Raw genomic sequence first — 26,529 nt, 5'->3', positions numbered from 1 at the left:
ACTATATAGTAGTTCCCCCCCCCCCCAGGGGAAAGGCTACTATATAGGCATTTTTCCGGTAGGGGATCTGATATAGGGGACAGGCTACTATACAACTCCGGTAAGGCTGTCTTTTTGATTTTAGATCTGCGTGCGAAGTGAAATAGACTAGAAACATGATCGTCGCTTTTTTCTTTGTTATTGAGGCGGCAAGCAGAATTTAATCGAGAAAAAGAGGGCCTTCTTGAGTATTAGCGTAATTAAGCCTTTGGTGTGGTAGCCCCCAATAATCACTAAAATGAAAAGAAATACTAGCCTTAGTCGTCAGATAAATCTATCCTAGCATTTAGGTGGTCTGTGTTTTTGTTACCAGGCAAATGACCAACGGTTGTCTTTTCCGAAAAGTGTAAATTCGTTTGATATTAGTGTGATCAATTCTCATGAATGATCTTTCCCTTGAAATGAAGTCCCCAAGGAGCTTGTTGATTTTACTGTCTGTTCTTACAACAAATCACTCCCTGAAAACCACGATCCTTCTCTTACTGCTGCGCCTCCAAACAGCGCCGTTCTTGCTGTAAGATTTGTCCTCCGCTAATTTAATATTTCAATCATTGTGAGTGTCAAATCTACCGCTAATATTTCCCACAGGTCCACAATCTTGCAGCCCACCAAAATCTTCGTAAACGAAGGACATATTGTAATAATGGTAGATCAACTTTTTACATTTTCCACAGTTGTCAAACTTTAATTTTAGTCACTTATCTTTTAACCAATACAACGCCGGAATAAGTTACGTGCTTAACAACGTCATGCCTTCGGAAAATGGCTGATTTTTTTTTTTTTTTTTTTGGAAAATATTTTCAGTTTAAATCAATTAACTTCTGCTTCATACTTAGATATTTTATTGAAAGTAGATATTACCGGCAAACTAGCAACTCAGCTGTATAGCAAACGGGATGATTTCAGCTTCTCCATCGTCAACTTCCCACATTTGTGTTCCATTATCACCTGCATATGGTGTTTATATATCTCAACTGATTCAATACACAGGAGCTTGTTCTGCTAATGGTCAGTTTTTAAATCGAAGAATTCTACTGCCAAACAAGTTCATGGTGCAGGGGTTCCAACAGTCTCGTTTAAATTCATCATTTCACAAAGTATATGGTCGTGATAACGCTCTACTTTGCCGATACAACTCATTATTGGGTCCAATGCTGTCTGACGTGTTTCTTACTGATTGTTAGGCCTTTCTTGGTACGCTGATTTTGAATTCGGATAACTCCGTTTACCTGATCAATACATGTATATAGAGCTCACTGCGGGGGTGACCGGTCCACTGAGGATGTTTACTCCCCCTAGGCACCTGATCCCCCCTCTGGTATATCCAGGGATCCTTGTTTGCCCAACCATATTTCATATTGCATATAGGAGTTATGATATTGGTTACCATTCGTTATCTTCACCTTTTGTTGAGTAAACGAATTTTACTAACAAAAAATTGACGAGAAATTCTAAAATTATTTTTTTTGCATTGTATTGCAATTTGTGACTCTGTAATGTGTGAAGAGCACAAGGTATTTTCATATGATTTGCAAATATATACCAGTAAAATGCAGTTGTTCCGATTAAAACATATTGAAATATAGTGGGTATTGATTGGACTCGGTGTTCACCTAAAAGGAATGCACATATATTCCATTACATCTATAATACATGTTTAGCGTCCAATTTCAGATTGAAAAACTGATGAACATTGGAATACAAGTCGTGTTTTTATTTTCAATATCATGCACAGTATTTTTCATCAAAAATCAGTATATATAATACATTTTACGTACTCTTTTCAACAAACTAACAAACCTTGTATACACTTATAAAGCTGATGACAATCAATCTATTTTTAACTGTTCTCATAAAAGATATCTTCAGAGATGATAGAGAAGATCTATGAACAAAATAAAGGAAACGATCATGATCACGACATGACCAAAACATTCAACGTCTTTGTACCATTTGGTAGAAGTAGTTTTTCTCAATTTCGAGTACTCTCTCTCATTCAACTTCATCTGGATCATCGGTTCAATAATTCCATAAATGGCCTTTGCAATTTGAACAAAAGAGAGCAAACTATTCGTATTAAGTGCAACAACCAGTGCTAGTATGATTTGTGGAAGATCTTCAAAAAACGTGGATAGGAAGGAAAGAAATGCATCCCATTCGTCATTCATTTCTTTGCCGTACATGGAATCGTCTTCCGAAGTGACGTCGACATACTTACTGAATACCGTTCCCATAAATAACAGCGATCCAAGGATGGCGAAACCAAGAATACAGTATTTTAATTCTTTGGCAATAAGGTCGGTGTTTCCGATCTCAACGTAAAAATCCCAGTCCAGAAGAAGGTCCAAGAGTTCCATGAACAGGAATATAAAGATTCTTGAACAGCTAGCCATGTTGAGCGATCTGCAACTGAAAACATCAAACGCATTGAAAAGTATTCAAAGATAACAAACTTGATTCTAGGTTTTTTTTTTAATGATAGGGGTTTTGAAATTATATCGATTTTAAAACAAAAAGGTTTGCTATTTCATAGCACTTCGCTGCTAAAATTCTGAACTATTATAAAGATCAATGCACATTGGGTGACTTTTTAATTTAGAAAGAAATGTTTTGTCCCGTGCACTAATAACACAAAGATATGTCATACACAATTACAATGTAACATTAGTCAGCAACGCAAACTTGCACCGTTTTCCAAAATTGTTCTAATTATAGAAGACTATTTATGTTGTATATCTTGTGCCTAATCCTTTGGCAATAAAATATGTAGAAATTTTCTTTAACTCGTTATAACGAGATAATTAAGTCGTTATAACGAGATACTAACTCATTATAACGAGATAATTAAGTCATTATAACGAGTTAGTTATCTCGTTATAACGAGATAATTAACTCGTTATAACGAGATAACTAACTCGTTATAACAAGACACTAACTCGTTATAACGAGATAATTATGTCGTTATAACGAGATAACTAACTCGTTATAACGAGATAGCTAACTCGTTAAAACGAGATACTAACTCGTTATAACGAGATAATTAACTCGTTATAACGAGATACTAATTCGTTATAACGAGTTAGATGGGGTTTTTTTACTTTTCAAAAATGAGCCTATCTGGCTTTCGTAAGCAAAGACCTACATGTACCTTGATGCAGTAAATAATGTCCTGGGGCTTGTTGTATGTATCCAATCATTAAATCCTCTCCTCACAACTTTCACAAAACATGTGACCGGAAGGGAAGATGAGGGACTTCCTTAATTCAGACATAATAACATGTATGTCTTTTCATATTCTATTTATAGTACAGAACTGTCAAGATAATAATAATAATAATTTTTTTGTAAAGTGTAAAATCCCTACTGCTCTAAATGCTATTTGAATAACAATAAAATAAGTTGTATAAGAACAAATGACTAGCAGATGAAGATACGGTGTCCGTTATGATTGCACAACATAGTAATCTTGACTTAGAGTTCATCTGCACAGACTAGTTGTAATGAATTGTAAACAGATGAGTCTTTAGTTTCGATTTAAAGATACAGAGACTTGCAGCAGTTCTGATATCATATGGTAGAGCATTCCACAGTTTAGGACCAGTCGCACTAAAAGCTCGAGTTTGAATCACAGATGATTTGGTAAATGCCACTTGTAGTAGGCTCTGATCACTGGACCGCAGAGTTCTGGATTGAGCGTAGGGTGTTATGAGTTCCTGCAGATAGGATGAAGCCATGATGTTGAATGTTTTGTACACTAACACCAATGTCTTGAAGATGACTCTTTGCTGAACTGGCAGCCAATGGAGGGAGCGTAGTACTAGTGTAATTCTGTCGTATTGCGGGTGCCTGAGACGATTCTTGCTGCATCGTTTTGGATGGATTGAAGTCGCTTGATCTGCTTTGATGGTAAACCGTAGTAGAGCGAGTTGCAGTAGTCCAGCTTTGTTGTTATGAAGGCATGGGCAACACATTCCAGCGATTCTCTGTCAAGATATCTCCTCAGCTAGCTCAGGTTTTTAAAGTGGATGAAGGAACCTCTGCACACTGATGAGATTTGCGCCTCAATGATCACAAGACAGCCAATGGTTACACCAACGTCCTTTGCCTTAATAACAGGAGCGATAAAATAATCTCCTACTTGCAATGAGGGTATATGCAACTTAGAAGCCATTTATTAGAGGTACATGTAATTTATTTGGAGGATATCACTAGCACCTCAGTCTTGTCTGTGTTGATCTTGAGGTGATGCTGAGCCATCCAGGTTTGAACTGAGCTCAAGCAAGACTCCATCTGACTGACTACAAGAGTGGCCTGTTGGACTTTGATGATGATATACAGTTTATCATCGTCAGCATACATATGGTACAAGATATTGTTCTTTCTGTGAAGAGCCTCAGGGATGCCCTGTAGATGTTGAACAGAACGGACCCGAGGACCGATCCCTGAGGGACACCGCAGCCCAACTCAGTGGCAACAGACTTTGCTCCCTTCACTTTGACCATCTGGGTCCGATTGGTAAGATGGGACGCGAATCACATGAGCACAGTGTCTTTAATTCCAAGGTCTTCAGTATTTGCAGCAAGCGTGAATGATCTACAGTGTCAAAGGCAACCGATAGGTCCAATTGCACTAGCAAGACAGCCTTCTACTCGCCAATGGCACACACCACATCGTTGTGAACTAGCAGAAGTCCAATCTCAGTACCATGCCCCCTGACGGTAAATACTTCGGAATGGCTCCAGTAGACTGTTCTCACTGTGGTAGGTTTGTATCTGTGCTGCTACAGTGCAGGAGGACCTTCTGTAATTCAGGCTGTATTTTTTTACATTCACAATTATGAGGATATGGTGTTTACTTGTTTGGTTAACATTGTTTCGTAGCAAAATGTACCTCCCTATTTATTGTTTGTTTGTTGTTGTTGTTTGTTTGTTGTTGGTTTTTTTGTTGTTTTTTTTTGTAAAATTATTCATTAGTAGGTTCATTTCAACATATGTAGCTGATGGTACCATAAAAGGATAAGTCTAAACTGTTGAGATTTTGACTGTTGCAATATAAGAAAAAAGGATTATCTGAACTAGAGAACTATCAGGAAAAAGGACTATCTGAACTAGAGAAATATCAGAGAAAAGGACTATCTGAACTAAAGAACTATCAGGAAAAAAAGGACTATATTAACTAGTGAAATGATATTGAAGGAGATCCCGTGTTCCTCTGATTTAGAATAAAAAATGGGTCAAAGACTCAATTGGCCGGGTTGCAATATTTAGAGTAAATAATTTGGGTAGGGATTTATTTGGTGGTAGTTATCTGTTGCCCCGCTCGACTTACTGCTAATAATGCAGTCACGGACAACGACATGTCTCTTACTGTTACCGTGAATAGTCACATTTCCACGTTTGAAAGATGTACACTAGGTCGTGGCAAAATAGGACAATGGATGTCTAGAAATTGTGGACGTTGCTGGCTTATTGGCCTCACAAATTCTGCAAAAACATTTTGCCATCACGAAAATTTCCTCCGCCATTTCAGGACTGGGGTTCTTCCTTTACTTTTGCATTTCTCTTTAGACATTGCTACGCCATCTTTTGATGCAGAACTTTCCCCGTGTGATTTTTGAATTTCTTTGTTACATGTACAAGGCTGAGGCTTCTGTTTTTTACTATTGATAAATCCAAAGTGCTCTAAACCTCGTTTTCCCGCCATCTTGATTGTTTTGACCGAGACTAAAAATATTTATTCAGACTTCCGATCCCGATTCTAAAATTTTACTGGTTGCCCAAATTTTCTTCACCCGCGAAAATGCGACTTAATTATAATCTCTAGTCGCAAAATTGATTTTCTGGTCGCAAATGCGACCGTTTTACTCGCAACTTGGAGCACTGCTGATATATGTAATATTAAGTAATAATAACTAAAATGAACAATAACTTCAGGTGATTGAATTGTATATGATTATATGATAAAGAAACATAATTTCTCTATTTATATTGCAAATTTACAACTCATGCCCAGAAAATTTGACATTCATATATAATTGAATTTTTCCTCAGAGGTAGTGCAACTAAATTTAACCACAAAAGATAATCTCATTTACCTTTTTCAAGTTGAACTCTATTTTTAGTAACAACTTTTTGCTGTAGCGCCCATATTCGACAAAGGTCAGACTTCAAAAAACCTAGTGCATAACTTCAATATATATACTTACTTTCTGCAAAGTTTCAAGGTTGTACATAAAAAATTGTAGGAGGAGTTGATTTCACAAAATTTCCCCAACCGCCCGCCCGCCCGCCCGCCCGCACTTCACCATACTATAGACCGGATTTGCACTTCGTGTAACCCGGCCAAACATCAAACAAATTCCGTGGTTTCACACAATGTGAGTAGATTGGGTTGAAGTTAGCCTTCAAAGATAATGACATGATTCCTCATTTACTGAATATGGCGTAGCATTGCTGCTTAAAATGTATTACATGTAATGTTCATATGGCATTCAATAGTGATGTTTGTTTTAATCACCCTTGGGTCACATTGGAATTCAGTTTAATTTCATGAATGAAAGTTTTAGTATTGATATTCTTATTATGTATATGCAGGGTTCGAAATTAACTTTTTCAAGCACTAGTCCGTACGGACTAGTCACTGTTGATGTTCACTAGTCCGGAAAACATTTGTGCATGTTCGAAGAACGGCGGTCTCGAATGCACTCCATGTGTTTGGAAGCTCAGGATGTCATAGTCACACAAACACTTAACCATGCAGGTAATTAATCGACCATAACTTCAAACATCTAAGAGACTCGAACAAATCTTGCTAAAAATCTTTACCATATTCAAGATTGATTTCCAGATTTTCACTAGTCCGTACGGACTAGTGCTATAGAGAGTTCACTAGTCCGACACGTTTTTTTTTACTAGTCTCGGACTTACGGACATGAGTTAATTTCGAACCCTGATATGTATGTACGGTAAATAAATAATTTGCTTTTTTTACATAAAGATGACATTGATATAACCTGGTTTTCTTGCATATCATAAGAAGAAATTAGAGAACGTCGGGCTTGTCTGATGTTGGAGGGTTTGAGTTTTTGGTCGCGGCGGAGGACCCTCAAAAGTTGTGGAGACTGTTGGATAATTTAGATAAATACGGAAATAATGAGAAACTGGATAAGAAGGCCTGTATGATCAAAATACTTGTTTGTAAATTCTTTAAACGCGCCTTCTACAAACCATTTAGCGTATAACGGTTCATTAACTTCATTTTACCAAAGTAAAATTCCCGTTAAAGCATCTTAAATATTGTTTTTATATGATACGTGAAAAAGCGGTAAAATAATGTATCTTTTTGTTTTGAAACTCTGCATGTCTATTAAATGGTCTCATTGATTAAAAAATGTAAAAAGGGATAACTCTAAGTTTGTGCATGATCACAGGTAAACACGTCTTGACAAGGCCTATTTTAACCAGGAAGAGTAAACACCAAACTGAAAGTACTTTCCAGCCTGGGGAATATCGGGGAGGGGCGATGGATTTCTTGTTTATTAACAGTGAATACACATAAAAGGTAAATCATTTAGTCAAATTTTAAACATGCATTAATCCGTATATGTAATATTTTGATCATTGCATACTTACTTAAACAACAGATATAAGATTTTCTTCCATATCGAGCTAATTTAGAATTCCTGTGGTCAGTAATTAGGAGGGTCCTACTGTATATATCATTGTAATAATCAGTGGCGGATTTAGAGAGGCGGGTCCCCCTTAAATGTGAAAAAATATTGTAGTAGAACAAAAGCAAAAGTATATAAGATTTTACAAGATACGTACAAACAAGTGCACAAAGGTAAACGAAGCTATTATTTGTAACATTTATTTATTCATTCGGCTGCGTCTAAAGCATTGCTTCAATGTATAATGTATGTACTCGTAAAAGCAACTTTAAAATCCCTAAAAACCCTCGAACCCCCAGACTATTGCTCTCTTTAAAAATAAATCCTGCACCCAACACTGATTAGCTAAGAAGGGGTGTGTAATTATTTACGATCCTAGTTTGTGTATTAAAGGGGCGTAGCCAAGATTCCATGCGAAAATTTTCATTTATATAACTTCCAGGGGTCTTGCTTATGTAACAAGATAGGAGTGAAATGCTGGGGATATTAGGTGAAAAATAAAGATATTCATCAGCATCTTCTCATGAATAAAGATTTTTTTTAATTATTCAATTAAATTTTAACTATTTACAGTTCACACCTCTGATAATACAGATGATGGCCACGCCCTCCAGCTGGGCACAACATGGCATCACCTGTGACTTTTGTGACAACCCCAACCAAAAATTTTGCAACATCTGTCAAGTCAGTCTGTGTTTGGATTGCGTCAGCAAACATGTGGAGAAGTTCAAATCCCTAGCGCATGACATCGTTCCTTTCACAAAGAGAAAAATAAAGCTTGTTTTTCCTGATTGCGAAATCCACCCCAATGAAAGATGTGAGGCCCACTGCAAAAAATGTGATGTTCCAGTTTGCCTGAAATGCATCCTCGGTCCCCATAATGGACACAGATATGAAGACATGTCCGAGATTTTCAATAAGAAGAAAAAAGACATTGAAAAAGAAACCCAGGAAATTGAATCCAATATTATCCCTCAGTACGAAAAGAAAAATGAAGAAACAGAAAACGAGCTATCCATTACAATAACCAAGTTTGATGAAATGGCCAAAGAGAAAGAAAAACACAGAAAATTCTGGCACCAAGAAGTAGACACTATTTTCAATAAGCTCGGTTCTTTGCTCAATGCCATGAAAGAGAATCATCTGACTGTTCTAAAATCCCACCAATCCAAAGTAAAAAATCGAATTCCAGACATGACCCAAAGAGTTCAACAAAACAAAGAAATTATAAAGTCAAAAAACGTGTCTGCCGTCACCAACTACGAATCCAAACTCGGAGAAAACAGGAACATGCCTGCTGACATTGATGTAAAAATGCCGTCACTGAAAACCAACACAGTCCAAGGGAGTGAACTCAGCCTGGAATTAGAAGAGTACATGGCTACACTTCAACAGATATCATTATCCGGTCTGGCAGATGATGTCTATAAATCACCAATAAGAAAGCTATTGGACAAAGTCAGCGTGATTGCCACCATTCCTACCGAAGTTAATCCTCTATTCCATGTTGCCTGTGTGGGAGTGGATGAAGCCTGGGTTAGTGGTGAAGATAAAACCATAAGACGTGTTGACATACACGGGTCTGTACGGGACACTGCCACCACCACATGTATCTGGCCTAATGGCATCACAGTGACCAGACAGGGAGAACTGGTATACAGTGATGGTCGCAATAGAACTGTGAATATTGTCAGACACGGGAGAACAGAGACATTGATAACCGCACCACGGGACTGGAAACCAGACAGACTATGCTGTACTGAGTCAGGGGAAATCCTGGTCAGTATGGGTACTACTGATGATAGCCAAAATAAAATTGTCCGTTATCAGGGACACACAGTGAAGCAGGAAATAGATAGAGGTGAAAATGGAGAACCAATCTATAAAGGAGGGAAATACCCACTGTATGTGGTGAAGAACAACAATAAAGACATCTGTGCCTCTGATTGTAATGCTGACACAGTGGTTGTGGTGGGCAAGTCAGGAAGAGTCCGATTCCGATACGACGGTACACCAGCCAGGAGGAAGAATTCATTTTATCCTAAACATATAGTGACAGACTCCATGAGTCAGATCATTGTGGCAGATATCAACAATGACTGTCTACACATCCTGGATCAGAACGGACATTTCCTGAGATGTGTGGACAATTGTGGACTAGATGATGCTAATGGACTAAGTGTGGACAGTGAGGGGAGGTTGTGGGTAGGGTTACGTGAATCAGGAGAATTGAAAGTGATTCAGTACATGGAATAAACACAAATATTAACAGACATCAGATAATGACAGAGTTCAAACAGTGCATGCGTAGGAAAATGCGTATACAAAGACTGTCCAAATATGATTCTTTGTCAGTGATTTAATAGGGTTTCTTCTGGTACGATTTACTGTATCGGTAGATGGCCAATATCTAAGCTCACAAATTGCATGAAACGATTGAATAAATCGAAATTGGGAAGGGGGGTCAATGCACGGTTCTTGTATACCAGAGAGAGAGAGAGAGAGAGAGAGAGAGAAAGAGAGAGAGAGAGAGAGAGAGAGAGAGAGAGAGAGAGAGAGAGAGAGAGAGAGAGAATGAAATGTCAATTAATGCGTCAAGCTTCAGATTATCCTCATGCCCCCCCCCCCCTGAATTGTAAAACAAATTGAAAAAAAATCCCCAACGAATATATGAAAACACACGATAGTTAATACCAATTTCAATTAAATTTGATGCAAAAAATAGAGTAAAACAGTCGTTATTTTTTACAAATGTCTCGCCGTCCCCATCCCATTGTTAAGAGAGGATTCCATCCATCACCCCTTTAGGTGCTTCTGCCCCCATGCCCCACCCCTCATTTTCAAAGTATGAAGACAGTATCCAATTGTTACAGATAATCTCCTCATTATTTTTCCTGTGGGTTGACATAAAATGGCGCGTCTATCAAAGTAAGAATGACCCCAGCATACGTAAATTATAGATGCAATTATCTAAACTTAATTACCTTTTAAAATGTAACTGTAAAGCGATGTAATAATTTGTATTTTTATTATCTAACCTCAATTACGTTACAAAAATGTAACTGTAAAACGGCAATAGTTTGTTTCACATAGATGTGCCATGATGGAGACTGATTAATCTACAAATATTTGTACAATACGCAAAGTCTCTAGGCGAAAAGTATGAGGGACGAACCATCCAAGGCCAAAAGATATGGGGGAGAAACGCCCCGCACACAAATGAAGAACTAAATCTCCATCAAAAAATGTCAAATTTGCACAGCAGGTGCCCGTTTCATTCATCAATAGTATACCCCATGCACATAGCCATCGGAGCAAGATAACTGACGTAACTGGTGATTTACTTCCCCTTGGGGCTATCGTGATTTCTGCCTGTTTCATCAGTGAAATATGAGGCGCGTGTGGTACTTTTTAAATTGAAATAACTTTGTATGAAATCAAGATATTTCCGCAAAAATGGTTTCATTAGAAAGAAGGATGATGAAATTTGCTATTTCAATCACTTATTAATCCTAAATTTATTTATGACATTTTTTAAATTGCTAATTATTTCAAATTTCATATGAGTGAGATCTTTGGTTTTGTGAAAATATTCAATTTTCGGTACTATAATGGAATCTGCATCTGGTCAATTTGGTATCCTAGAAGAGCCCATTAATTACACTTAACAGACTAAACCAAGTTGATACTCTCGGCTGATTAGTGTTTCAGATAATGACCCCCTAATCTGTCAGGGGTTGTGCGTATTTAGCCTTTCTTCAAAGCAGGGGTAACACATTAGGAAGACTAAATACTGGTTAAAACAAATAAATAAGACTAAAGTCTGACTGGATGATATGACGTTTTTAAACGTGTACACAAATCATACAGAAATCATCCATGTAACTGTTCATTACAAATAATCTAAGCTAAAACATTTCCTAAATTTTGGTTCTAAAGAAGATGTATGTCAAATATAAAGGGCGCTAGGTATAGTGACGTTTAATTGCAAGTGTTCAAAATGCTCAAAACGGTAAGAATATCTAGTGACAAACTTAATATCGAAGACAGAACACAAATTTTTGGTCAACGCTTTAGAAGCCGGCAATAGAATTATGGCCTACGCTGTCAGAACCTTGATATCCTGCTACCGATGGGACTGTCATAAATCGTGCCAGAAATATTACTTCGCGTGTTGGGTCCTTAAAACGATTAATTTAATCTGTGTTAATTAAAACGATTAATTTAATCTGTGTTAAGGAGACATTTTGATGTTCATATGAGTGACCTTGACGGGCATTTACCATGAATTATCTGAATTTCTCTTTAGGACATAAAAATAAAATAAAATTTCTAAACTCTACGCAGAAATACGAAATTTCTTAATTGGGTTAATTGAGAATAAGGACATTGAATCAAGAAGTCATAGAGTTATGTATGATAATTATGAATGTCAAGGAAAGTCCATCAAACAGCTGCGCAAGGCTGGAGGAGGGGGGTTGGGTTATTGTGCAATATGCGTGTTGTAAAATCGATGTGAAATTTTGATACGTCTTTTGGATGTGTTAAGTGTTAAAACCGCCGGTGTATGCTATATAGATGGGTGTTCATACAAATATTTACGATTTTCTAGCTGTATAAGGCAAAAAATACGTTGTTGATACGTTTTTAGATGTAATTGAAATTTCACATTGTGTATTGCGTCATGTTTCTTGAATGACCTATTAAAACACCGTTTTGTTTTTCAAACCTCTTGTTTTGATATCCTGTGCTGATTTTAAGCCGATGAAAAGGGAAAGGACTGAGAAAAACGGGAAATTGTGAAATTCACGACTTCCTTCAAGGTATCACACCGGTAATTATTTTCACTATATATTACTATAGAGGGAAAAAAATCATTAAAAATCAGTTTACAAAATTGATGCCGAATAACGCAGTCAGACACGTTCTATGTTACCTATCTCGTCTGCCGACACCAGAAAAACAACACCCTACGCGGCAATTTCGAAAATAAATTACCCGCAAACAAGACTACCCTCAAATCCACGTGTTTTTCACATGTGTGTAAACAGCCGAAGTGCACCTCAGGAAGTAGCCTCAGCTACCAACAGCAAATAGTTCCTTTATATACATTTGGTTATTTCTACAAATTACACAAAATTTCCTAATCAGGGGTACAAATTTTTTTTTAGAAAAAAGAAGAGGAAATGAGAAAAATCGCGCAAGCAAAAAATTATTTTTTTTAAATATATGGAACTACAATTGACGAAGTTCATTTTGATTGGACAATTACCGGTGTGATACCTTCAGTGCAGCAAAGGTACGAAAATGCTGGTCTTGGTAAAGTTTATTGTTGACAAGAAACAGGAGAGAAATTTTAAGGGTAAAATTTTAAGGGTATCAATTCAAGCTGATCGAAAACGGGCGCAAGATTTATGTGGCCAAGTTTATTCCGGTAAGCTTGTTAAACGGATTACAGAAATGCCCCATTTGTTATTGCATATTACAGGCACCTGGGAATTTCATGAAAGACTTCATTAAAATATCTACCCATTCATATATTGATAATGTCAAAATTGCAGGTGGCAAGATATTTCTCTCCTATAACAGCACTGTACACCTGCAGGCTGTGTTAAAGTAGCTCCATAGATCTAGTTATAACGGCAAGACCTAGATAGAATCATTTTAGAATGATCTACCGTTAAGCACAGGAGTCTGTCAGGAAATGTTTAAATTGTTTTATATATGAAAAGAAGAATCATATATTAAAGATTTACCTTTCTTTATAGAATATTTATTACTTTGTATATTGAGAAGGGTCATATAATATGTCTTACGGGGTGACCGTGTTTAAGGGCGAAGCAAACAATATTGGCATTAGTATCTAAATCCATAACAGGACAAAAATATCCCGAAATATTAGCACCTAACGTGTGAGGACAAAGCTCAATTAAAGTGTTCTAACTTAAACATTTTTGATCCGCCTATTCATTGAACGCGGGAAACTCTCTGCAACTGATGTAAACAGTGCAGTGTGACGTTATATTCAGCGTCGGTGTTTAGTAAATACACAAACATAGGAGACATGGTTCAGTCGCGTTAATCGAGGAGTGATTATATATTATTAAGAAAATAAGATTTACATGCTTTTTACGGATTTTGTGTAACATCTCAGAACGACATGAACTTGGGTACACGAGATTCAAATTGAGAAATACATGTCTAGATGCGCTAGTATTCGAATCGACGCCATTGGGACTAGCATTTTCAAGTTCCATAGGTATGGTTTAATTTTTCATTAGTTTTCTATATTTTCATTCTAAACATATATATACGTGCTACCTATAGGGAGAACTCCGCTCTCACGGCCAAAAGAATGCGTATATTTCATTACAGTCCCCAGAGGTTAATGTGATAATGTCCTACAGATCTGGTTTAATGACAGTCCCCAGAGGTTAATGTGATAATGTCCTACAGATCTGGTTTAATGATAGAATGCATCACACTTACCCGCAATGTAGCAGAATAAAATTTCACCCAGTACATGTTTCGTGAAATCATTAAGATACAACTGCAACGTGTAGTGGCTATCCAGCCAAGTGCTGATCACGCTCACCATTGCTTAACTTGCGTGATCAAGAGAGAGACTCTATCACATCACTAGAAAAGCTAACTCACTAGCGACGCAGTATAAGTTCCCTCTTATACTGTCCGCTTCACAATAAACTTACCTTTACAGCTGACTCGCCGTTACTTCCATTTTAATTAGCGTGGAAGGAGAACTAAATCCTACAGGTTTGAATTTCGTTGTGTACAGCTTCCATTTTACCAGAACTTGTCATTGCATATGGACTTAGCTTCCAAATAGGAAGGTTTGACCTTTTATGGAAAATGTTATTACGATCTCAACTATGTCGTTATTTTACGTGAAATTTAACTTACGGTTTCAACTAAACGCTGTAAATTAAGAAAAATAAGTTAAATTTTTTTTGATGAAAATTGTTTTGATTAGGCCTAATTTAATGAAGAAAATTAAACCAGAGTGCACTGGCAAACACATCTTTTCCCTCAACCACTGCAGAGATTATTTTGTCTGTTTTTAATTCATCTTTCACTTCTACAGTGTAATTCTGTGTCCACTGCACATCATACTCTTTTTGTCTTCAAGCTCTTTTGCTAAAGGTACGTTTCACTGTTTTCCATATATAGTAGTGGGCGGTTCTTCATTTTCAAAAAACAGAAGGATGTTCCAATGACAGTTTCCAGTAAAATGGCAGTCAATTTGAATCGAGAAAAGTGACATTTATAAGTGTTCAGTGTACAATATTATTTCACGACGTTTTTTTACAGTGTTAAGGACATACGAATTATCAATGAGGTTAGTTGTGTTCAATTTTAATTTTGAATTTAAGTATTTATTCCTTGGTGATTTTAAGATTGTTTTGGAGTGACGAAACAGCTGAAAATGACTATTTTTGATAAAAATGTTCAACTAAAAACGTGGTGGGGGATGTGCATCCCTCTTTAGATCCTCAACTTGAGGCGGGTTCTTCACGGATGACTATAACAAAGGTCTACTTGGATGTAGGGAATCTGTGGTTGGGCTTGTTGTACGTACAGTTTTCACAATCGTGACAAAGCATGCAATCATAAGGAAGGGCAACTCTTCCACAACCACAAACTTCCTCAATTTCAGACACAATAACATGTAGGTCATTTTATATTTTATTTTTAGTACAGAACTATCAAGATGATGGATCACCTATAATTTATGCTGCATTCTTTTATGATTACATTTATAAGGATATGGAGCTCAATTCTGAAGTGGGTCATATTGAAATTTGATTTTTATTTCATGATTAAAAGCTCTTAGTATCATTATTTTTATTTTGTATACATGTATGTTTGTATAGTAAATGCCTTTTTATGCAATAAAACTATGACATTGATATAACTTTGGTTTAATTATAAAATAATGGGAGGAACATTGAGAATGTCGGGCTCGGTTTTAGTGACTCGGTTGATGGTGGGGGTTGGGGTTTCCGATTAGGGGAGGATCCTTCAAATTCTGAGTATAATGGAGCCAAAAGCTGACTTGTGAAATTATGCTTTACGTTATCTTCACCTTGCTTTGAAATATTAGATTTTTGAGGTTGTTGTTAACTCATCTGTTTTTGAGATGTTTATTAGTTCACTTGTTCATGGTGTGTTTATTAGTTCACTTGTTTATGAGGTGTTTAATAGTTAACTTGTTCACGAGATGTTTAATAGCTTACCTGTTCATGAGGCATATGTTGATTTACCTGTTCATGAGGTGTTTATTAGTTCACTTGTTCATTAGGTGTTCATTAGCTAACCAGTTCATGAGGCATTTATTGACTCACTGAGCTGCAAACATTTGTGATGAAAATCTTTCCTTCTGTAAACTATTAAGAATGTCAAAGTTTTCAGAAAGCATAGAGCCAATGAAACCAAACTGTACATGTAACATTTCTGTCTAGAATGGATTTAAGTTTACGAACATTAGGGATTCACTCTCTGTTTGAAGTGGATAAAATTAAAAATTAGTAAAAGTAAGGTGTGTTGTGTTAAAAATATCTTAATAGTCACTAGACCAAAAAAGCCACAACTTGATGAATAATCTTATAACATTAATATCTAAATCCTGATCGAATCTTATAAGATTAATATCTAAATATTGATCGCTAAGGATAGGAAGGACCACAACGGAATTATACAGTTTTACATAAGAATAGCATAATCATTCTTCTAGAAATCTTTTCAAGAACCATTAGGGCAAAGTTTGTCCAATTTACATGCAAGCATCCACGCGTAATACAAACTGAAAATTGTCTAGATCAGGGTGGAGTCATGTGAAAGATTCGCTGAATTACATCAGAAATTTATTTTAAAAATTGTATTATGAAAAAAATCTGAAAAATACAATATGTCTTACCAATATGCAAACATCCCAATGTAGTGTTCACTAAGATTTATTCACAAAAACATGCCCAGAGTATTGGAGGGGGGGGGGTTGAGCATGAAAAACGCCGATATGGGAAGATAATTTATTATGTGTGAGAAAATCAATTTTACAACAGAACAATTATCCCCCAAAACGTCTGATCCTTCACTGCGTGTTTCTCGTCTGCGAGCACTGTAAGATGAGGTATATCTTATTCACAAATACAAAATAACGGATCTATTTTTGCATGTATGCATCCGTCTTTTACACGGTGTATAGGCAATATATACCTTTTCAGAGGAAACCAAAGAGCAGTTTAGATGAAACGCTCGGTAATTTATCTCTGTTTACACAAATCGGTTAATAATACTTTCCAAGGAATGTAGCTAATATAAATTTAAATGTTGAAACGCGTCATTTGTTTTCATTTTATAACGGTATTCTCGTAATGAATATAATTTGCTCAAATAACAAATTGCTCAGACAGGCTAGACTAAATTACTAAACAGAAAAACTATCATCAGGTCAGCAAGACCCAAAGACTCTATTTAAAGTGAAAAAGTATTTGTTGGAAGGTCCCAGTGAGGTTGTACTACCATCTGGCAAAGCATCATGTGAGCTTGCCCAAGACTTCAGTGACTTTTTCATAAATAAAATAGAGTGTATTAGAGATAATATAAATTCAAAGTCTCAGCCTGAAATATGTACGGACAATCTCGAGGCAGAAGTAAACAAGGCCATGAATCTCCTGGAGGAGTTCACTTCTGTTACAGAGGAGGAGGTAAAGAGAATAATCAAGCATTCACCTAATAAATCGTGTGAGCTAGACCCAATACCAACATGACTTTTAAAATCTTGTTTGCAAGAACTTCTACCAATTCTGACAAACATTATAATCCTATCGCTTAAATTTGCAAGTGTACCAGCAGCATTCAAAAAGCACATATAAGACCTCTTCTGAAAAAAGCAAATCTTGAACCAAATACTCTTAAAAACCATAGACCTGTGTCCAATTTACCTTTTGCTTCAAAGGTTCTGGAAAAGGTAGTGAACTCCCGTATTGAAGACCATTTGACATTAAATAACCTTCATGAAGAACACCAGTCAGCATATAGGCAGTTCCATTCCACGGAATCTGCACTACTGAAGGCACAAACTGATATACTGCAATCTTTAGACCAAAATGATGTCACTATACTTGTGATGCTGGATCTTTCCGCTGCATTTGACACTATCGAACACATTACTCTGTTGCACCAACTTGAACATCTGTTCGGAATAACAGGCAAATCACTAGGATGGATATCATCTTACCTCAGTGACCGTCACCAAACAGTCTGCATAGATGGTGCCAAATCAAGGCCAGTTAAAATGAATTTCAGTGTGCCGCAAGGATCAGTGCTGGGTCCAAAACTCTATACAATGTACACAAAACCAATTGGTTCCATATGTAGATATCATGGACTTGAACACCATTTTTATGCTGATGACTCTCAGCTTTATCTGTCTTTTAAGCCTACGGACATAGCTACACAGGCAGAGACATTACATCGTATGGAGCGTTGTCTATAGGACATCGTGTTTTGGATGCATGACAATATGTTGAAACTCAACACGGATAAGACCGAAGTCACTGTGTATGCATCTGGTCGTAATGCAAATCTCATTAGAAACATTTCAGTAACAGTAGGTGACTCACAAATCCTTCAACCTGCGTTCCAAATCTTGGTGTCATGATTGACTCCAAGATGGATATGGAGAAACAAGTGAACTCTGTCAGCAGATCTTGGTAAGCACAGTTGCGGCAAATATGCCACATCAGAAAATATTTAACAATAGAAGCAACTACATCTCTTGTGAACTCCCGAGTTACATCAAGGTTAGATTACTGTAACGCTCTCCTGGTTGGTGTTCCAAAGAAAGTCCCGAGCAAGATCCAATATATTCAGAACACTGCCGCACGTCTCATATCCAGGACCTATCGTTACAACTATATCACTCCAATACTAAGAGAACTACACTGGTTACCTGTGCAGTATAGGAAACAATATAAGATACTTACTTATACTAATAAAGCCTTACATGATGAGTGCCCAACTTATATCAAACGATTACTAGAAGTATATAAGCCTACCCCAAATCTTAGGTCTATAAAAACAATCGGTCACTCTAGTTGTTCCTAAAAGTCGAACTGTTACGTACGGGGATCGGTGTTTTAGAACAATAGGTCCAAAAATGTGGAATGCCCTTCCAGAACATGTAAGGGACTGTTGAACGCTGTGTGCATTCAAGAAGTCACTGAAAATACTTTTTTCCATAAAGTTTTCCAGGACTAGTTTCTATTATTTCAGTCATTCGTGTTTGTTGACTGTATGTCCTAGTTTTCGAGTACCATCTTGAGTTGTTTTATATATATAAAAAAAAAATCTATGTTTTAATGTATTATACCTGATACATTATATGCTGTGTGTGTATTTCATTATTGTTATTATTTTAATACGCCCTGAAACTGATGTTTATTCTTATGTAGCATATTTATGATATCATGTGTTTTCATGTTTTTATGTACAATCAGGATAGGTACAGCTACGGACTGTTTACATGTGATAACGCCTTTTATATCATTGCCTTTTAATGTTTTATTTATTTTCTACGTATTATGTGTATAACATTCTGTTGTAAGGTATATATTCATTGTAAAGCACCTTTGAGCGTACATAGTGTATAAAAAGGGTGCTATATAAATATGGTATTATTATTATTTCGATCTCGCATACATGGCACAACAGTATTGTGTCGTGATCGGACGGAATTTGCAAATTTATTGACATTTCTGAAACTTCGACAGGCATACTATATAAAAATGAATGCATATCGATATAGATCTACATACTTGCAATGTTTTTTTCGGAATATTCTGCTTTAATAAGCCACTGTATGTTATTTATTGCCAGTTATAAAAGAACAGACACTTAATGACACCGTACACTATTAGATCTTCATCCACATTGTTTCGAATACCCTAACTTTAAACTATCAATTTAGATGACATATCACTTCTAGTTTTCATATATAAACTAGGCAATATATTGAAGTGAGATGCGCAAATAAGACACATGCCCAGTATTTGTGATTTTATACAAAGAAAAGAAAATCGCAGAGTTTAATTCCATTTAATGTATTATTAATAACACTTTGCTTTCCTCGGAATAGAACATATGTTTTGAAAAATATAGATCATGCCATATTGCCACCCCTAACAGCATTCTAAAGGAAATATTTTCCAAAGGAAACTTGGCCTCTTTGATTAGCTTTAGAAGATTTACACAATCTGCATGAAATTATTCCTTCTGTAAACGGTTAACAGATATCATATCTTTAATATTCCTGACTGCTTGGTCATACTGCGCTCGTTCAGATAGACTTATTTTCATTCTCTTTGCTCATTTTTTTCTTCGTGTGTTACAGCCTTGTTACACAAGATTCGTATATGTGTCATATTATTTCGGAGTTTCATGACAGAAAAGGACCGTTGCCTAAAATAAGAAATAAGAGCCATGCTTTTTGGAATTACTCTACACTTTTCTCATTGTCATTTCCAAGTTTCGTGTATTCCCAAGGAAATGCCCATGCTTATCTTTTATCGTGATATTACCCATTTAACTAAATATCGTTATTTTAATCCCGTGGGGATCCGGGTTAGAATAAATCCTCAGTACCCCCGTGCTTGTCATAAGAAGCACTAAATGGGGCAGTCTTTCGGATGAGACCGCAAAAACCGAGGTCCCGTGTCACAGCAGGTGTGGCACAGTAAAGATCCTCCCTGCTCAATGGCCATAAGCGTCGAGCATGGGCCTCAATTTTGCTGCCCTTCACCGGCAGTGGTGACGTCGACTTCCGCAAAATATCAGTGGCACATGTATTACTCTACCTAGGGAGGTTTATATGTATGTAAAATAATAAATTGTTTATCGCCATACATTTATTATTTTCTCCTACTGCATATTATAATTTGATAAAACATGCTGTCACGTATATAGAGACCACATAAAATAAAGATCGATTGATTGAATATTGTTTAACGTCTCTCTCAAGAATATTTCACTTGGCAAGGGTCTTCATTTGTCGAAGACTCCATTTTCATTTTGAAAATTCAACAGGGATTATCCATAAGTCTCTGTGTCAACAAAATTGTATTATAGTACTGACTTTCCGTCCGTATGCCGTTAACTGCATGTTCACCCGTCCCCCTGGTTTTTTTTTTTTAGTTTTTTTTTCGGTTTGTTTTTGCTTTTTGTTTTGGGGTTGTTGTTTTTTTTTTTGTTTTTTTTTTTGTATCTAAGTCATATATTTCACGTTATGAGGACTATTAAAATTGATCAGTTGATGCATGTTGACATCGCCATCCTCGTGGCCTCCGTCTGGGATTTTGGTTATATATTCTCAAATGGTATTTAGGTTATTTATTTCACACTGTATCTCAGTACTCTCAATCTATAATACTATTGGATTAGTTTTACATTTTTCATTAAAGATAAATAGCCTAGAACTAGATGTATTCATTGAATGATGTAAGGAAATGCAAATCAACGGTATTGTAATTCTGTAGTTAGAAGTTAAATTTAGAATGAAAGCTGAGGATAACAAACAGTAATTAATCTCATAACTCCTAGAAATAATACAAAATAAAAAAGTGGGCAAACACTGACCCCTGGACACACCAGAGGTCGGATCAGGTACCTAGGAGGAGTAAGCATCTCCTGTCGACCGACCACTCCCATCATGATTCATATAATGGTAAATGGCGTTATCCGTACTCAAAATCAGTGTGCCAAGAACGGCCTAACAATCAGTATGAAACACGTAGATTTTTATAACGACTACAGAATTTGCGAAACGCTGACTTTCAACGAGACTGTTGAAACTTATGCATCATCACCTTGTTTGTCAGTAGCCTGCCTCGATTTAAAAACTGACCATACCCAGAACAAACTCTTGCGTATCGAATCTACTATCAATAAAATATCTAAATATGAAGCAGAAGTGGACGAATTTGTAGTGTATTTCGAGTTCTCGGTGATATATTGAATCGACATATGAATGAAAATTATCATTGTTAATAGATAGAACGTCGTCGATACATCTAAATGTCAAACTGAATGTCATAGCAAGAAGTTTTTTTCTTCTCATGTAGAAGTTTCTGAATAAATTCTGCTTCATAGGAATATAAGAACAGGTCAGCTAACAAAGAATTCTTTATAATTATAGTTGCAAATATCATTAGATATTTCACATTTCTCTACATAAATATAAGCACAGTTGAATACAGAGATTTCCGAATGAAATGTGGTTTATATCATTTCTGAATTTCATACTTGAATATTAAGAATAGGTAAGTATTTATTTTAAATTCTGAAACCATTTGCGCAACATATTGTTAAAATCAATCACCAATTGATAAGTGGTAAATACAGTTGCACAATATCAGATATGTATTAAAGAACTTTTCCCAATTGTAAATGCTTTAGAAATATTATGTCGGGAACTTCAAAACAAGAACGTCTATTAATTTCTATCTGACAATATGGCGGTAGTGGATGTTATCAATAAGCAGTCAGGAAAAGAACATAAACTTATGAAATGTTACGACGGCTTGTACTAGTGTCAATGCAATACAATATCCAATTAAGAGCTAAACATGTTTCAGGAAAATCTAATGTACTGGCTGACAGGCTCTCTTGTTTAAATTTTCAGGAAGTTTTCATGGAAGCTCCATACATGGCCAAACAACCAATACACGTTCTATGTCAGCTTTTTTACACAAAACAATGACACAATATGTGCTATATACACAACAATGCATCAACTGTGACAAGGTCTATTAACATTACCTCTCTCATTTTCTTCTTTCATTCCAGATATACTAAATTCGAGATGAATTTACAGGTAAGTAATATCTTTATGTATAAATATGTATATATCAATAAACAGATCAAATCATCTGTTTGGTTGGAATTGACTGAGTGGTTCTGCAGAAGAAGAGGAAGTGAAAAGTTTATGGCGACAACAACTCCAAAGACAGACAACGGAAAGCATTGATCAGAAAAGCTCACTTGCGCCTTCGTCTTGGTTTATTCATCATAGTTGATTTTAGTTGGAGTTGATAAGCTAGATTTCATTATTTACAATAAAATGGTTATTCTTTTAAGCAGCACAAACTATTCTGCAATACATATTGTACAAAATAAGAGTCGGCAACAATTGCAACCCATTATTCTGTGTGTAAAGTACTACTATTTCATTACTACATTGTTAAAATAAGTTACATATATGCTAAGATAAATTGATATTCTGAGAGGAAAGATAATTCTATCTGGGATACATCAACTATTTTTAATGTACCATACCTAAAATTGTCAAGTTACATGATTAATTCTGTAAAATTTTGCATTTCAAGGTATGTTGATACTGTATGCATTTTATAAATTATGATTTCTCAAAAAAAAAATTGAAGCATAAAAGAAAAATCTAACTTAGATTAACATGTGAATTGAGTATTGATAAACCAAACCTATTGCAACTAATCATAATTATAATAAATTTATTTCATATTATTATGATTCGTAATAGTTGCAATAGGTTTATCAATACTCTATTCACACGTTAATCTAAGTTAGATTTTTCTTTAATGCTTTAATTTTTTTATTTGTCTGAACCCTTTGTCTGAAAATGTCTGCACTACATGTAACTTAAGCACAACATTTGTCTGAAAATATTGCCCTACATGTAACTTAGGCACAATATTTATCTGAAACTATCTGTACTATATGTAACTTAGGCACAACATTTATCTGAAACTATCTGCACTACATGTAACTTCAACATTTATCTGAAACTATCTGCACTACATGTAACTTCAACATTTATCTGAAACTATCTGCCCTACATGTGACTTAGGCACGACATTTATCTGAAACTATCTGTACTACCTGTAACTTAGGCCCAAAATCAAGAAACTTTCTGCACTACACATAACTTAGGCACAACATTTATTTGAAACTATCTGCACTACACATAACTTAGGCACAACATTTATCTGAAACTATCTGCAGTACATGTACCTTATGTACAACATTTTTCTGAACCTGTCTGCACTACATGTAACTTAGGCACAATATCTATCTGAAATTGTCTGCACTACACGTAACTTAGACACAACATTTATCTGAAACTATCTGCACTACACGTAACTTAGGCACATTTACCTGAAACTATCTGCACTACACATAACTTAGGCACAATATTTATTTGAAACTATCTGCACTATACATAACTTAGGCACAATATTTATCTGAAACTGTCTGCACTACACGTAACTTAGGCACAACATTCTGAAACTATCTGCACTACATGTAACTTCAACATTTATCTGAACCTGTCTGCACTACATATAACTTAGGCACAACATTTATCTGAAATTGTCTGCACTACACGTAACGTAGACACAACATTTATCTGAAACTGTCTGCACTACACGTAACTTAGGCACAACATTTACCTGAAACTATCTGCACTACACATAACTTAGGCACAATATTTATCTGAAACTATCTGCACTACACGTAATTTAGGCACATTTATCTGAAACTATCTGCACTACATGTAACTCCAACATTTATCTGAAACTATCTGCACTACACGTAACTTAGGTACAGCATTTATCTGAACCTGTCGGCACTACACATAACTTAGGCACAACATTTATCTGAAACTATCTGCACTACACATAACTTAGGCACAAAATTTATCTGAAACTATCTGCACTACACGTAACTTAGACACATTTATCTGAACCTGTCTGCATTACACGTTACTTAGGCACAACATTTATCTGAAATTGTCTGCACTACACGCAACTTAGACACAACATTTATCTGAAATTATATGTACTACACGTAACTAAGGCCCAACAAAAAGGAGTTTGTTTATGGTTATCTGTCCATTTCTATATGCCCATCCTAAAATTTCATTGACCATTGTAATACTGTAAGATATACAATACATCACACAGAGTTACTTGTGTACAAGCTGCACATCAACATTGATAACCAGCATGCTACCCTGAAGAACTTAGAGACAGAGGGTGTAAGTGAAAGGGGCATAACACCATCCAAATATGCACATCATTACATCAACATGGTCAACAACATAATTACCCATACCTCATAACATTACCTCTCTAATAACAACACACTTACCCATATCTCTAAACATTACCTCTCTATTACCATAATTACTCATACCTCATAACATTACCACTCTAACAACACACTTACCCATATCTCAAAACATTACCTCTCTAATAACAACATAATTACCCATACCTCATAACATTACCTCTCTAATAACAACATACTTACCCATATCTCATAACATTACCTCTCTAATAACAACAATTACTCATACCTCATAACATTACCTCTCTAATAACAACATACTTACCCATATCTCAAAACATTATCTCTCTAATAACAACACACTTACCCATATCTCAAAACATTACCTCTCTAATAAAAACATACTTACCCATATCTCATAACATTACCTCTCTAATAACAACATACTTACCCATATCTCATAACATTACCTCTCTAATAGCAACATAATTACCCATATTTCATAACATTACCTCTCTAATAACAACAATTACTCATACCTCATAACATTACCTCTCTAATAACATCATAATTACCCATACCTCATAATATTACCTCTAATTACAACATAATTACCCATTTTTCATAACATTACCTCTTTAATAACAACATAATTACCCATACCTCATAACATTACCTCTCTAATAACAACATAATTACCCATATATCATAACATTACCTCTAATAACAATATAATTACTCATACCTCATAACATTACCTCTCTACTGATTAATTTTTTTAATTCAAGTATTTCTGTCTTTTCTGATTTACTGAATTCAAGATTAAATTTTCAGATACACAATTTATTTGTACATATATCAAAACAAATCAATAAACAGATCAAATATATCTTAATACATAGTACATCGTATGGTGAAGAAAGGCATTAAGTTTTCACACAGTGTCAAAAGAAAAACAATCTGCATGTCTTCTAGCATCTCTTTAAACTCTGTCATCTGTTGTTCATTCCAAGAATATTTCTTGTCTACAAAAGAAAAAAGAGGGTCTTCAAGATCAGTTAAATTTACTACAGCCTGGTCAGAAAGAAACTGACCATTACATTACGGGGTGGTGGTCTTTCTAGTCATTCCTGATTCCATATATTACCTTGATGCAGTTCAAATGACCTTATGGTGATATAGTAACCAATGTGTCTTATGTGACCCCTAAAATAAATCATAGCACACACTAGATCTAACTATAATATCAGTACATTCCGTGAATGATTGCTTGATTGAAGCACTGTTCATTTAATGACTGAAAATAAAGTGAAGAATATGTGACCGTGAGCAAGTTTGTCAAATTTCATTGAAGTCCAATAAAATAAGAATTTGAAAACCCAAGAGAAGAGCTCTATCGGACAACAGAATTCAACCCTCACCGAGTTCACAGTATGTACCCCGATATTATGTCATGCAAAATGGGGAGGTGTCAGAATTGTCATATTGCTTGAAAATTCTTCATGATTTCATAAACATCTTTAGTAATTACAAAATATATAAAAATTCACAGTGAATTTGATAATTAAGTGCCATAATTCATGAACTACAAATATTGATTGATTCTATATTGTTTAACATCCCGCTTAAGAATATGTCCCTCATATGGAGACGTCACCATTGCCGGTGAAGAGCTTCAAAATTAATGGTACCTTCACACT

General features: G+C 35.7%; 1 protein-coding gene and 1 long non-coding RNA gene across 2 annotated transcripts; one reads left to right on the top strand and one right to left on the bottom strand.

Moving 5' to 3' along the window:
* Positions 1 to 1,738: 1,738 nt before the first annotated feature.
* LOC125673812 (uncharacterized) lies at positions 1,739 to 14,366 on the bottom strand. The gene is made up of 2 exons (XR_008800824.1): positions 14,198 to 14,366; positions 1,739 to 2,448 (listed from the first exon to the last, which is right to left on the bottom strand). It is a non-coding gene; the product is annotated as an uncharacterized LOC125673812 (long non-coding RNA).
* On the top strand, positions 7,470 to 12,562 carry LOC125673794 (E3 ubiquitin-protein ligase TRIM71-like). The gene is made up of 2 exons (XM_048910609.2): positions 7,470 to 7,599; positions 8,282 to 12,562. The coding sequence occupies exon 2, from the start codon at positions 8,303 to 8,305 to the stop codon at positions 9,962 to 9,964; it is 1,662 nt and encodes a 553-aa protein (XP_048766566.2). The 5' UTR covers positions 7,470 to 7,599; positions 8,282 to 8,302; the 3' UTR covers positions 9,965 to 12,562.
* Positions 14,367 to 26,529: the final 12,163 nt, after the last annotated feature.

The sequence above is a fragment of the Ostrea edulis genome, chromosome 3 (genome assembly GCF_947568905.1).
Source record: "Ostrea edulis chromosome 3, xbOstEdul1.1, whole genome shotgun sequence".
Taxonomy (NCBI): Eukaryota; Metazoa; Mollusca; class Bivalvia; order Ostreida; family Ostreidae; genus Ostrea; species Ostrea edulis.
Note: the sequence above shows the minus strand (reverse complement) of the source record. Positions and strands in the feature narration are given on the sequence as shown.

Bases quoted from the DNA above. Each gene is read 5' to 3' on its own strand.
- LOC125673794 (XM_048910609.2), top strand. From the start codon at position 8,303: ATGATGGCCACGCCCTCCAGCTGGGCACAACATGGCATCACCTGTGAC.